We start from the raw sequence: 14,749 nt of genomic DNA on the forward strand, positions 1-14,749 counted from the left end.
GAGGCATTAATGCTGATACTGGCACTTACTTTCTTTAGTTTATAAATCTAAATATAATTGTTAACTAGGCATATTAACTTTTTAACTTAACGTTTTAACTTTTCAATTAGCTTTTTATGTTTTTTTTCCAACTTCATTTACAGTAGGTAATGTATCATTTAAGGGTTCATCTAATTGGTCAATTCCCAAAATAAGATGTACAGCCATATAGCAGCATTTTTGCTGAATGGCTGGATATAGATCTTGTGCTTCTAGACCTCACTGAGGGACGGGGAGGGACTCCATTTTTAAGGGGGATGCAAGTGATCAAAAACGGCAACTTTCCCTATAAGGGGTTAAGTACATTTCGTAAGGTGAATAAGGCCTCAACCCCATCATGAAATTTGACAGATTGAGTGTCAAATCTTTGTGCCACTCTGTGTTGCGGTCTTCCATAGGTCATCAAAGGTAAACCAGCTCCCCTTATTCTTTTATTATCTTGGAAATCATAGCTGCATAAACCCTTTTTTTGCTACACAAACCAGCACAAAAGTAACCAAATCAACAGACACTAATTTTGTTTGGTTTGTTAAACTTGGGGCAGGAGGTTGATTAACAATTGATGACCCCTGGAAAACTTAGTTTATGTATCTAAAATGAGGGTGACACAGACAAAAATTCACAAAGACAATTTTTAGATGCCAGATGGTTTATAAATCTGTTCAAATGAATATATGCAACCACACTTCCAATGGGAATTTTGCAGCAATCTTACAGTGCAGAATGAGGCAGGTTTTGTATTTTAGTGCAAAATGCACAATCACAGAATAAAATAAAACGACCCTGCGAAGATTCTAAGACAACAGATTGTGCTTATCCACAGACTTAACAAAATCCTGATCAGTCGTAGCCTTAATGAAAATTCAGCAATAAAGAAGTCCTGTCTCAACCTCTGGAGACATGTCTTGCTGTCTGATGAAGCCAGAATAGAAGAGTTTGGTCCCAACATGTGGAGGAAAAGGAGCAAAGCATAAAGAAAAAAATAAACACAAAGAGGCAACAGGTCCAATAAGAACCCCCTCACATTCCTGTCTCCAACGAAAGCTCATTCTGGGGGATAATAAAAGGTGTTTCTGGTCTCAGGTCTTCCTAAAGGTTTCCTCCCATTGGGATGTAATTAGAAAAACTACAAAGGGGGACATCCACAGAGCATCCTGATCAGGTCCCCAAAACCCAATCTGAGACACATTACACCAAGAAACAGAATTATCTTAAGCAAAACTGTAATCTCTGCTTGATGACATATAATTCTTGACAAATGAAACCATACTTGTGAAGGAAAATGTTATTACTTTATTTTGTACAACAAAAAACCCAAACTGCAATACTTATTTGGAAGTAAAATTGGACTGATAAAAAATCAGTCTTGATGAAGAAAAGCATCCATTCAATACATTTCTTTATTTTTTCTTAAAGCAAAAATGTTGCTGAAATTTGAAGACTCCTAGATAATCTCCACAGTTTGCTCCTGGATGTATACGATGTAGTGGTGTGTGTTTTCTCCCTGAGTGAGGACGGTCAGAGCATCCAGGCCATGTCCATCCTCCACCACCATCACCTGGTTGCCATCAAGTCCCTCGTCTGCATCCACAACCATCAGCTGGTTGCTGCAGTCACCCACTTCCTGTTCCTCAGCCACCTGCAACTTTACACACAGCTTTAGGTCAGTACAGGCTTAAAAAAAAAAACACCCAATTCCAGACAGTGTAGTTACCATGTTTACCTGCTGGACTACAGCCACAGTGCCTGGAGCCATTGCTACCATTGAGGCTACAGCATTGTGAGTCTCTGAGCTCAGTTCAGCAATCTGCTGGACATTACCTGAAAAGAAGAGACATATGAGCTCTGTCATATTTACACAATAACACACTACTTTGCTGAAAGCAGTTGTATCCTTATTAAAAAAACAACAACCAAAAGCTTGCATGTTTCCATCTGTTGACTGGATGGGATCGATACAAATAAGTGTTTTTTTTTGTTTTTATTTTTGCTAAATAACCTGATTACTGTGAGATTGGAACAAAAGGTACACTGGGTCATTTTAACTGACAAATATCCTTTGTTATTAACTATTTTTTTGGAGGTCTGGTCATTGTTAAGTGGCATTGTCCTTCTGAAAAATAAACTCACATCCCAGTCAAGTATCTTTTCTTGAAGCCTGTAAAATCTTCTCTTCCAAGACAGAACAGATTCCATGTCCTGGTTGAATAAACATATCAGCACAGCATGCTGTTGGAGTTTTTACCAGGTGGATACTATCGCTTTTCAACAACACAACGAATGCAGAGCAAAAGAAGTTACATCAGAAAGCAGGAGTTTAGCTAATTCAGCCACTTATTGCAATTTTTTTATCACGGTTACCATTGTCCTCCAGGACTTCTAAAGATGTTTCAGTGAGATGTTCTTCATTCTCTACAGAGACCAACTGGGTCTCTGTTTCCTCAGTCACCTGCACAGGCACACAAATATTAGAAAGAGTGAAAAAAATAGATAAGAAAAACACATTATTATACAGTCATATTGCAGGAAAGAAAGGAACAAAGGAAGGTGCATGCATGGATGGATGGAAAATTATGCAGAGAAAACATTTGTTAAAACTCATTTCAATAATTTTCCAGGCTACATAGAAACCCTGTTTTTTTTGTTTGTTTTTTTTTGTTTCATCTGTGATATTTTTTACCTCCCAGTTTCCTTCTACCACTTTCAGATTGTGTTTGGTCTTCAGGTGACGGGTTAACTCCCATTTCGTTCCATAAACAAACTCACACTCAGGGCACTTCATCCCACCTGAAACCAGGGATAAAAGAAATACGGTACATCAAGTTAGACTGGATGTACTTTGAAGCACACATTTTACACATCCAAAGTGTTCTATGTTCACCCTTCTTTTTTCTTCTTTTAAAAGGATGATATGCTGCTAAATGTGAGCTCGATTTCTGAGAAAAGGACAGATATGCTGACAGCGTTTGGAGGACGGCACCTTGCTGTTTCAGGGTTTCAGGTGTTGGCAGTCCAGGTCCAGCCTTCTCATAGGTTTCCTCTGGATGCTTGATGTTGTAGTGTCGCTTCAGAGCCCTGGCGATGTTACACGAGTACTGGCAGTGAGCGCAACGATACGGCTACAAACACACACCAAGAGGAAGTTAATTAAGAGAAACAAAATGCAATTTGAGCCTAAAATTCAGGGGGCTTATTCAACGGGGTTTTATCTTAAATGAACTGTTATAAGTCTCAGATGTTTCCAGTTACAGGATGAAACCAAATCTGACAGATTAGTCGGTTTTAGGAATTGTACCATTTAAAATAATCTTAGAATATGTTCAAATAAGCATTGTTCTTTTTTCTTTTTACAAATTTAGATGTTATGCAGGAAAATAAAAAATGTTAGAATCAGAAACTGTGGCTGTTTGTGGATAGGTGTGCTTCCTACCTTAAACTTAGCATGCTGCTCCATGTGTCGCAGCAAGGAAGGTTTATAGACCGACGTAAATGGACACTCTGAACATCGAAACCTCCTCCCTGTACAGACACACAGTGTCTCCCCCTCTAGATTATGACAGCTTTTTTTTACGGTCTTATGCTCCCCCATGTCAACAAACCCTCAGCCATTCACAACCTACCCTCATCTGTGTGGCTCAGTCTGTGGCTTTTCAACGTCAGTTTGGATTTGAACTTTTTACCACACAGATCACAGAGATGATGCTTTTCACTGTTGTGCCGGTTCATGTGGGTCTTCAGGTTACTGCGACTGCAGCTGGAATAGTTGCACACGCTGCAGGTGTACGGCTTTAGACCTGAACCAGAACAACACACATAAAGAGGATCTAGAATCAAACACATGAGCAGTATTTTCCTCATTGGCAGAGCCATTAAAGCTGATAAAAAAGGCTTTCTAAGTTTTTCTCCATTATAGATATAAAGACAGTACATGTTTGTGATTACAGGCCTTGCAGGAGTATTCATAAAGATATTAGTGATAAACCAGCAATACATAGTGGATAATTACAAAGTAAAAAGAAAGTAGACATTGGTTTTAAATTTGCTTACAAATAAAAAAATCTTAAGAAATTGGTATCCATCCTGGTTTACTGTAAAGCCCCAGATTTAAATTCATATAGGAACTTCAGTTTGTCATATAAAGTCCTAATAACACGTTAACTTATGTAGTTGCAACATAGAAATGTTAAAAAAAAAAGGTCCAAAATTCCTGTATTGTAAGTACTGTATTGAAGGGACTGTGACCCTAAAGGGCTAAACATATAAAGAGATATATAAAACAGAAGAGCTTGTTTAATATGTGCAGCCATCGATATAAATGAATGTAAAAAAAAAAAACATCACTGAGCAGCAGAAATGTTAGAAAGTTGCAGAGATGTTAGAAACGCCATCGTCCTCTGAGACCTTCACTGACACCTGTGCACAATCTTCAGCCGCATCTCAACCTGAGAGCAGCTGGAACTTCAAGGTAAACAGCTCTTCAAGGTAAAAAAGGGAGGAAAACATGTGGTAAAGATTAACGAGCAAAACGAACAGCTGCTCAAGCTGGGATACGGGCTCATGGCGAGGCACAGGAGGGCGAAGAAAAACATGGTGCAATATGCCAAAAAAGGCCAAGAAAAAGCTACATAGACTCTTAAATCACATCTGGAGTGTTTTTAACTTCATGCTCCTTCCCTTTGGAGGACAAGCAGAAAATGATCACAGAAAGATGGAAACTCAGCTCACAAAGTGATGACATACAAGCCATGCAGAATAACTGCAATGTGTTTTATTTGCGTCGCCAGCACACCTTGATGGGCCCAGATGTGCTGCTGAAAGTCACTGCTGTTCTTCAGGAAGTAGGAGTCACAGTAAGGGCACTTCTCTGCACGCTGCACCATCACTCCATGTCCTCCAGCAGGTACTTTATCTGTCAAATGAGAAACATCTACTGGTCAACACACACTAAGAAACAAGGCAAATGATAAGACTCCAAATTGTTGGATATTGTGTTTCTTATATATTTCTTTCTTTCACCTGGGTGGGATGATTTAAGGTGGTGCTTTAATCTGTGCTGCGGGTAGCTGCGCTGACATATGGGACAAACAGCACGCCTCTCCTGTAAATAACAACCATAACAGGGCATCAAGAAAAATTTAGAGAACATTGCCAAACTTTCCACACCTTTTGAACTCTATAAAAATGTTTAATGCAAACAACATGAAGATTTATTGTGTTTTCTTATAAATAAAACTTTGTGCGTTTTTATATACAGACATTTAGTGATTTCCCGCATTGACAATAGTTCAGCTCAGGCAGTCTGTATAAGGAGCATGCAAACTTAGTACTTTACACAGATTCTCAGTGAGATTTACATCTGAGCTGTGACTGGCCAATTCTAATTAGATGGAAATTATTTAGTCTAAAATCTTTATAAACAAGATCCCCATCCTGCAAGAAGGCGAGTCTCCATCCCAGTGCAAAGGGTTCCACTGCTTCCTTACACTTTTGCACTGGGCTCCATTTATCCTCATATTAGCTGTGATCAGGTGCTCCAAAGCATGATGCTGCCACTACCCTTTTTTACAGCAGTAAAAGGCTGTTTAGAGCAACGTGGAGAGAAAGCTTCTTCCTTTCATAGCGACTAGTAGCCTAAAACATCAACATCTACAAACGTTGTTCTGCGGTCAGATACTTTTTAAATGTGAGAATCTCAAAAAACAGAACTGAGATTCTAATTGGGGTTTTCAGATAGTCTATAAGAAATTGGTGCGATACAGCAGATGTCCTACCTGATCATGCCGAGTCCTTATATGTGCTTGTAGCTTGTATTTGTCCGGTGTGGAGTATTTACAGCCAGGAGTGGAACAAGGCAGCAGCAGACCGCTGTGCTTCTGGATCTGATGCCGCTTCAGCGAGCTCTTGGTGATGGAAGAGTAGCTGCACTTGGTGCAGTAATGCAAGTGCTCCTTAGTGTGTGTGCGGACATGGACGTTGTAGTGGACTTTGTACCAGAAAAGTTTACCTTAAAGGAGAACAAACGGGATTAAAAGCAGAAAGCAGCACAATCCATAAGCAAGGGAAAAGAAGAAAAAGTGAACACAAATAACCACTATGGTCTCACCACAATATTGACATTCCAGGTTTCCGTACATTTTCCTGAGCTCCTGATAGGTCTCCATATCGAGGCGCGTTTTCTGAAGAGATGAAACCACCTCTTGGAAAGCACTCTGATGGGGGGGGGGGGAACACAGTTATAGAGGAAGTAAAGAGAGAAATGTCAAAACTAGACTGAACAGGGTGACAAATTTAACCCAAATTTAATCATGGAGGGCATTTCTAATGATTTAACTGGTTCCTTTTGAGTAAATAATAAAATCCTGTGTATGCTTCTACTTCAAGCCTCCTTAAAAAGTTTCACAAAGTGTTCCAGGGCATTTTACATTACCGGTAAGTTTCACATTTTAGATCATTTCTTTACTTGTTCAATCACTCTTACTCTAACTTGAAATATCATCTAGCTTTTGTATAACACATCTCAGTTTCTTTATAGCTAAATTTTCTTTTCATGTAAAATGCTTCAGCTGCATACTGACGCTCTTTTTTTAATACAAAAGCATTCAAATTGAGTTTTATTAGTGTTGGGGTTAACTGATTCCACTGTAGTTCTGAATGTACCTTCTCTGTGGGTGAATTTTGGCTTTTTTCCATCAGGATATTTGCAGATGAATGCATTTCAACTGTGACACCAGATACGTTGTTAATTCCTGATGCTGAAGATGAAGCTGTGCTGCTGGCTGCAGATCTGTTCACAGAGTCTCTGTGTGTATTTTCTTTACTCTTGTCTTTTAGAGGTGAGGTGTGGACGACCTCTGGTGATAAAGGCGAGTGCGTTATCTCTACTCCAGCTGTGTTCTCAGCTGCTGCTTCATCACATCTCTCCTGGGAATCTTTCTGAGCTTCTATGTTTAATCTTTCTTCTTCTTCTTTCTCCTCTTCCGTCACCTTCACTGATTTGGTTTGTTCTTCCTCTTCTTCTTCCAGTTGCTTCTCATCTTCAATCAGAGTCTTTTCGTCTCCCTCGAGGTCTCCTACATTTGTCCTGTCGCCGACGGCCTCTTTAAGTGTGGCTTCCCCCTCTCTTTTCTCACCCCCCTCACTTCCTCCAACTTCTTTCGGGGGAATCAGACAGTAGCTGATGTTGATACAGTCAATGAAGCTCTGCTCCATATCCAGCTCAGAGTGACTCTCCTCCAGGTGAGCCCTCAGTCTCTGTGAGCTGACCAGTTTTTTGTTGCACACGCTGCAGATGTAGAGGAAGAGGTGCTTCCTAACGTGGGCGGCCAGAGCAACCATCTTGGTAGCTTTGTGGTCACAGAGCTGGCAGGCGAAAGGCGGTTGAGGCCCGTGGATCAGCAGGTGGCGCTCACATTCCTGCTGGTTCTTGAAGCGCCGGTTACATGTAGGGCAGTGGTAGAGGAGCTGCCTTAGGCCCTGACGAGTCTTTAACCTGCAGAGTACCCACAGAAAACTGGTAAAGCAGGAGATTTAAAAAATTGCTCTATTTCTCCCAAAATATGATGCCTTGATTTGTTGAAATAAATGTAAACTGGAACATAATGGAAAAGTCAGAAACTATTTAAGGAGCTAGAAGTCATTGAATAATTTTTGAATGCAGGCAAGGGAAACCAATCAGTGTAAGGCTCAAAGAGAAAACCTGGTCCTTGAACTGCTGCCTTGAATGGATATAGAAATAAATTGGAAGATAACTAAACTATAATAAATAAAATGATAAGAAACTCCATCATGGATTTCCATTCCACCATCTATACCTGCAGGATCACAAAATAAATATATATGTTAAATCAACATGGGCTTTAAAAGCCTAAATTGAAAACCTCCTTTTTTCTAAATGGACTGAAGTTACATGAAATATAGATAAGGGGTTTGGGCTTAAGAATCTGTACCCGCTGCAGACGTTTAATGGAAAGCAGACACTCTTTCACAGACTGACAATAATATGCAAACAGACTCAAATCTACCCAATTTATCCCCCAAATAATTTGATCAACAAGATTCATTTCAGACCTCTGACTGGATATTTGACCATTTTCCTTAAGTCACAGAGCTCAATTCGCTGGTTCTTTGGCACAAAACTGACTTTTAAGAATAAACTATTCATGTCCAAAACTGTCTTTGATGCATTTTGGTTCAGTTGACTCTTGGAAGAACCAACTGTGATAAAGTTTTATCAATTAACCAAAACTGCCACTTCAGAGGAATCAAAATCTAGTGTGGTTGTCCAGAAACCGAACCAGAGTTAAGCTATAAAATGCAAACTGCAGGAATCCCAAAGTGAAACAAGTCTTAAATTGGACTGAGATGCTAACCATAAAGGAATCTCCTCAGTCCTACTGACACCTACATCTTTAGTTGGCCAAACAATGGACCTAAAGATCTAAAGCGTCTCCTAAATCTAATAAACTTAACTGAAACAACTGTTGAGGTGCAAGGATTCGATGCAATTCAATCAGTTAGAGACATTAAACCAAAATCAGACCCAACCTGAGGGTCTGTTTTATACTATCAGAGATAAAAGACCAATGAAGAACATGGAGGGAATAATGAAGGAGGACGACCTCCCGATTTTAGGTCAGGGAAACTTTAAAGCAATCCAGAATTTCCAGTGTGATGAAAACACCTCCCAACCAAACTCTGATTCCAAAATATTAAAGTCTAACTTTGTGTTATCATTTGATCCTGAGAAATAACAGCCTGATAACACTTAGAATTAAATACAAAACTGTCCCCATTTACAAAAAAAAATAAAAACATTTAATTTTCCTTCGGAATCAATGAGGTATTTTTAATTTTTTTTTTTTTTTTTTTTTTTTTTTTTTTTATGAACGGTTAAAGTGGGTAACTTATCAGCCTCCCTTAAGGACCAAACCTTAGCTGCTGGTAGGTCTGGAGAACAGCAGCATCCTTCAGGTTGTGCCTTTTTTCCATGTGTTTAAGCAAGTTCTTCACGTCGGAGTACTTTTTCTCACAGAAGCTACAGTGCTGCTTCATCTTCAGGTGGACTCGCTCTATGTGAACCTGCATCAGCAAGAACAGAGAAAGATTAGCAATCATCTCACACTCTACAATAACTTAATCAAAAACAGACTTAGATGGCATAACCAAATTAATATGACATTAAAAAGTCAAATTACAAACAGGTGTAATCTTACAAGTTACATTACATTTCTCTCCATCTCACAAGCATCATAATATACCACCTTGAGGTGTCCTGGGCTGAGGCAGCTGAAGTCGCAGTGCTCACAACTGAACTTCTCCCCAGTGTGTTTCCTTAGGTGAACGTTTAGGTTGGCTTTAAACAAGCAAAAAATAAAAATAAAAATCAGAAGAAATAACACCTTTTCTTCCTTCTCAGAAACCAAACTGCTCCCGTTTCTTCCACTAACTCAGTGAATTACCTTTGATGGCGGAGGCGTAGTCGCAGTGCGGGCAGTGGAAGGGTTTCTCCCTGGTGTGTGTTCTGAGATGGGCGACCAATGAGTGTCTGAACTTAAAGATCTTATTGCAAAACTCGCAGGCAAAGATCTTCAGCTTGCTCTGGGGTAAACTGAAACAAAGACAGGTTATATTTGTTAAGCACATTAATGTTGACGGGAACAGTTATCTAACTTTAGAACTGCTTTATGTAACAACAGTTAAATTTTTAACAGGCAAAATAATCTGTGAAAAAAAAGGCAAACTGTAGTTTTCTCCTCATTTAACAATCTGAACTTCAAAATAAAATGAGCAAAATGGATTTGGATGGATAATGAATTATATCTTACTTTGCAGCTTCTTGTTCGATGGAATATTCCTGGAATCCTCTGGTGGTTGATGCTGTTTTTGGTGAATTTACATCAGATCTATATGGAGAAGAAAACATCAAATCAGTAGAATTTGATGTTTTTGATGTAAAAAAAAAAAAGAAGACACCACACAATCGAAAGCAGCTTGATTTTATTTAATTTTTTCATTTCTGTAGGGCTACAACAATAAATCGGATTAGTTAATTATTTAAACAATCATCAACTAATTTAGTAATCAGTTAATAATTAGGTGGAGCATACAGACTCTAAAACATGCCATTTACTATCAAAGCAACTCACATAGAACAGTAACTAAACAAAAATTGCACAAAAAAAAGAAAAGTTTTAAAGATTTTGCATTCAAGATAGAAAAAAAAAAAATATCTGTCAAAATCCTCTATCCAGAACTCCCTAAATGTATTACCTAATTTACTGGTTTCCATTCTGTGTGAAGGGTCCTTAAAGGGACATGTTGTTATCCCATAATTAATCGATTAATCAAAACAAATTACTAACAGATTAATCAATTAACAACATAATTATTATAACTTCCTTAAACTTGTGCTTTTTTTCCCAGTTTTTTATAATCCAAAGTTATGATTTGCTCCTGAAATAAGAGCGGAGAGACTTTTTCTGCTTACCTCAACTCGTCTTTAGTTGTGGGGTTATTTTCACAGGCTGTAACTTCTCTTGAGAGGCCCTGATTAGACAAAGCATTCTGTTTATACCTGAATCAATCATATAGTATTGTTCATAGATGTCAGAGCCATCCACACTACATATACTTTTAATCAAGAAAGCAAAAAAAAAAAAAAAAAAAGAATACAACTTAATTAACGAAAGGTTTTATGTTTTTATACTTTTTGTTTTGGAGACTGAAATAAAAAAAAAAACTACTATAAGTGAGCAGATGTAACCATTTGACATCTAAATGTTTCTAGGCCAAAGTAAGTAATGCTTTTTGCATAAACGGTACCCTGGTTAATCCCCTCCCTTTGCTCTTCGTGATATATTTAGAACTTTAGATGATCAAACACAGAGCAGATCAATTAAGCAACAAGAGTGAACCCCCCCCCCCCCACTGTCCTCCCTAGACTATATAACCACCCGATCACAAACACTGCAGCTGGCAGTTAATCTTCTGCTTACCTGATGTTGAGTTTGGACAGCTGCAGACTCAGTTTCTGCTGAAATATCTTCTACTGGCACCATTTTACAAATGCCTGCTGAAATGAAAGCAATGTTATTTCACTTCTAAAAATTTATTGTTTCTTTATATCAAAGTAACAAAAAAAATATCTTTAATTTTAACCTGGAAGTATTTCATCTTCTGTCAGAACGACATTAATAAGAGATTTTTTCTGTCCTGCTGGTTTTCTTCTTTCGCTCCAAACTTCATTGGCTTTTGAGGGTTTAGAGCTGGCAGTATCTAAATGTAGGAACAAATAAATACATTTACTGTTTCATTTGGCAATTAGTTACTAGAAAAGTATCTCTCAGTGTTATGTGTTTACCCATTTGTCTTTTGAGTTCAACTCTTGCTGGTTTTTGCTTTGTCTGGTTTGAATCTGCTCCTTGGAAACCTTCCTTTCCTTCTGCATCAAAAGTTCTTCCTAAAAAAGCTCAAATTGTTTATTGCTGTAACTTAACATTATATCCTAATTAATCTTTTGTGTTTTTAACAATTGTTGGAAATCTGGATGGTTAATATTCCTTGATTAAAACAAACATCCCTTAACAAAAATGGCAGCAGTAACACATAAACAGCCTAAATATTCTGTCTGCCCACTCCGTCCTCACCGGTCTCTTGGTCATCCTCCTCCTCATCGTCCTCTCTGAGGCAGATGTGTTTCAGGATCTGTCGTTTGTTGCTGAATGTGCGATGGCAGTTTCTGCATTCAAGCCCTAAAACCCCATCCTGGCTGTCACCTTAACAGAAAGAAAATGAGCCCAATCAGAGGGCAGTGAGAAAAGCATATGCTGCATGTTTAAACACTAAATACATCAGTTATATCTGGGCTATTTGGGTCAAACCGGGATTTAAAAAATGACAGAACTCTCAAATGAGTACTGTACCATCTTTGACTGAACCGAGCTGCTGCTCTCCCTCCGTGATTCTTTGTTCCTCTCTTTTCTCTCCACTCTGGGTGTCATCACTTTCTGCCAAGTCCCTCTTTAACTTCTTGGTAGAACCTTTTGGTCTTCCTCGTTTCCTCTTAACTGGACACTCTGAAAGCCAGTAACAGAAAGTAAGCCCACTTAAACTGGGTTTCAGGTTGACGTCTTTCTGTTTCTTGGTTCTCTTTTAAATCAAATTTGATTCAATGTTCATTTATGTGTTAAAAAACTTGTAGGTGTAACACCATGGTACTTTTACCTTGCAGCTCCTCCACAGGCGCAGTTTTAAGTGGAGCCAGTGTAGCAATGATGCTATCTGGAGACTCATGTTCAGGGTGATTCTGGGTGCAGTGGGCCAGTAGCTGGGAGTGACTGGGAGAGAACAGGTTGCAGAGGCGGCACATGAAGACAGAACCAGCTAGGTAAGCAGAAATAAGAAAAGAAAAAACAAGGTAGAAGTTACAGAGGTCAGCAAGGGAATACAATGATTAGGCTTCTGAAGGTATCCACATCTACTGATCTTTAGTATTTTGTCATGTAATCAACCACTTACTTTGATGCACTTTATTGCAACTTTATGTTGCAGAGCAGTTTATAGTAGTAGTGCATAGGTGTTGGGGAGGAGGAATATCATATATTTGAATGGGTCAGATTGTTTTATAGTAATAAAAAGCTGTAATTTTGGGGCATTTGTTTTATTCAACCCAACTGAGTCGACCCTCCTACTGCTGCAAGAACATCTTTGCAAAGAGGGAGATTAGTCAGACAATATATTTGTTTCCTTAAGGTCGTCATCCTGCTGGATGGTAAACCTCTCCTCTGGTCTCATGTCCTCTGTAACTCTTTATATTCGATCAATTCATCTTCCCATCAAGATAGCTTCACTTTCTGGTGCTGGGCAATAATTCCATTTATTATTAATTTATTTAAATAACATTTCTTTTGTTCCAGAGCAATCCTTTTGGCTTCAGTAGTCTGTCACTTTATGTTCTTATATGTGTAGTAAAAATTAACAAAGTTAATTTGCTTAAAACAATCTTAATTGGAAATTAGCATAAAGACTCTAAGCTATTCCAGGGTGCTGGAGGGGACAGTCCGTCTAAGTGTGATTCATGTTCCAGCCATGGAGCCAGTGGACCAGCTCTACACTCTGCAGAGTTCTGGAGGCCTCGTGGAAGTTTGCCCAACTGGTCCACATGTGCTTTTTGAACATGGAGAAAACATTTGACCAGTATGTCGCTCCCGGTGCCTTGTGGGAGGCACTTCAGGAGTGCAGAGTCCTGGTTCTTTACTAGGGGCCATGTAGTCTCTGTTTTAGCAGAGTTGGATTCACATCGCCAGCATGAAGTTAGACCTGTTCTGTTGCCGGTCCTTTTCATAACCTTTATGGACAGTATTTGCAGGGGCAGCCTAGGGCAGCTGGTTAGGGGACTTGGGGATCTCATCCCTGCTTTATGCAGATGACGTGGTTATGCTGGCTCCCTCCTGCCAAGATCTACAGCATGCACTGGGGAGGAGAGTTCCTGTCTCAAATGGAGAAGTTCAAGTCTCTTGAAGTCCTGCTCATGAGTGAGGGGAGAATGGAGAAGGATATTAATAGACAGATGAGGACTCAGCTGTCTATCAATAACATACTGGATGGACCTTGTGTCTCGGTTGGCCTAGGAATGCCTCAAGCTTCCCCAAGCAGAGCCAAATGAGGTGTGAGGGGAGTAAGTGAGTTTCTGCTGTTCCCCCCTCATCGATCCCGAAAAAACAAGAAGACAAGCTTCAAAAATCTGACTCATCAAAAACTTGATTTGAGGAGTGCACACTTTTTTAGTCAACCTGAGTTGTAGATCTCTCTAGCTTCTCCCCTGGTGCACAGATATTTCTTTGCTTAATGTTTGCCAGTTTAATAGGACATGGAGGACGAGGCTAAATAAAGGATTTAAAAATACTCTGCAACATTGTTAAAATCTAGGACATTGTTCTTTGACCCTCACTTTGCACTGCAAAAACAGATCTGAAATATTTTAATTATTCTTAAAATGAGTGTATTTGGTCAAAATTTGAGCAGGTAAATAAAATGATCTGTCAATGGGATTAATATTATTGCCATTGAATAAGACAATTTGATATTATTACATGAAATAATAATGGAATCATGTTTTTTTTCCACATACTATGTATCTATTTATCTATATATCTATATATATATAGATATATATACTTTTTTTTTTTTTTTTTTGCATTTACCTGTCTGCTGTCATTTGATGTCTTCTTCACTAAGGTTCTTTAGCAAACCCCAGAGTCACAACAGCTGTTTTTAAACTGATGTAGAGGCGGATTACCTGCACAGTTCACATTTTTCACAAAAGCATTTGTAAAGCTAACCCCATTTGTAAAGCTTTTTTTTTATTACATACGCATAGTTTATCGAGGTAATGTGACAAAATATAAACTAGTTCAAAGAGAAGTTATACTTTTGCAAATGTACACAGATATAAAAACAAGTTGAGGACGCACCGACATATTCGAGCTGAAATTCAATAAAATTCTTACCCGTTTTTTCTCCATTCATTTTTTCACACGAGTCAACAAAATATCAAGAAAAGTACTACATAGAATGATGTGGGGCAACTACTTATAACCGCTGAATGAATATTTACAATCTACATTTACTATAGCAAAACGCGAATATCTGTCGAATCTGCGACACAAGTCCATCCAGACAGCGGAAGTGAATGGGCTCAGAGCCTGTTCGA

General features: G+C 38.7%; 1 protein-coding gene across 3 annotated transcripts; it reads right to left on the reverse strand.

Annotated features, from left to right (window-relative positions):
- Positions 1–1,421: 1,421 nt before the first annotated feature.
- Positions 1,422–14,478, reverse strand: LOC119791353 (zinc finger protein ZFAT-like). Of its 3 annotated transcripts, none has more exons than XM_038297427.1 (24): positions 14,241–14,478; positions 12,262–12,420; positions 11,961–12,113; positions 11,685–11,813; positions 11,399–11,497; positions 11,197–11,313; positions 11,034–11,110; positions 10,526–10,584; positions 9,864–9,941; positions 9,498–9,646; positions 9,300–9,391; positions 8,969–9,117; positions 6,697–7,528; positions 6,143–6,248; positions 5,811–6,043; positions 5,056–5,137; positions 4,829–4,948; positions 3,660–3,833; positions 3,470–3,558; positions 3,020–3,158; positions 2,720–2,826; positions 2,401–2,488; positions 1,763–1,860; positions 1,422–1,678 (listed from the first exon to the last, which is right to left on the reverse strand). In XM_038297427.1, exons 2-24 carry the CDS (start codon positions 12,404–12,406, stop codon positions 1,484–1,486), a joined length of 3,510 nt encoding a protein of 1,169 aa, XP_038153355.1. In that variant the 5' UTR covers positions 12,407–12,420; positions 14,241–14,478; the 3' UTR covers positions 1,422–1,483. The 3 variants fall into 3 exon arrangements, with proteins under 3 accessions (XP_038153355.1, XP_038153354.1, XP_038153352.1); XM_038297426.1 differs by having other exon boundaries at positions 1,422–1,684; positions 11,034–11,107; positions 14,241–14,477; XM_038297424.1 differs by having other exon boundaries at positions 1,422–1,684; positions 14,241–14,477.
- Positions 14,479–14,749: the final 271 nt, after the last annotated feature.

This window comes from Cyprinodon tularosa, unplaced genomic scaffold, assembly GCF_016077235.1.
Source record: "Cyprinodon tularosa strain WSP-4 unplaced genomic scaffold, ASM1607723v1 ctg387, whole genome shotgun sequence".
Lineage (NCBI taxonomy): Eukaryota > Metazoa > Chordata > Actinopteri > Cyprinodontiformes > Cyprinodontidae > Cyprinodon > Cyprinodon tularosa.

Coding starts and splice junctions, on each gene's coding strand:
- LOC119791353 (XM_038297424.1), bottom strand. CDS start 12,406: ATGTGCCGCCTCTGCAACCTGTTCTCTCCCAGTCACTCCCAGCTACTG. Junction 9,118..9,299: donor TCAGCCCAGGACACCTCAAG/GTGGTATATTAT, acceptor TTGCTGATGCAG/GTTCACATAGAGCGAGTCCA. Junction 7,529..8,968: donor CAGACCTACCAGCAGCTAAG/GTTTGGTCCTTA, acceptor GGTACTCTGCAG/GTTAAAGACTCGTCAGGGCC.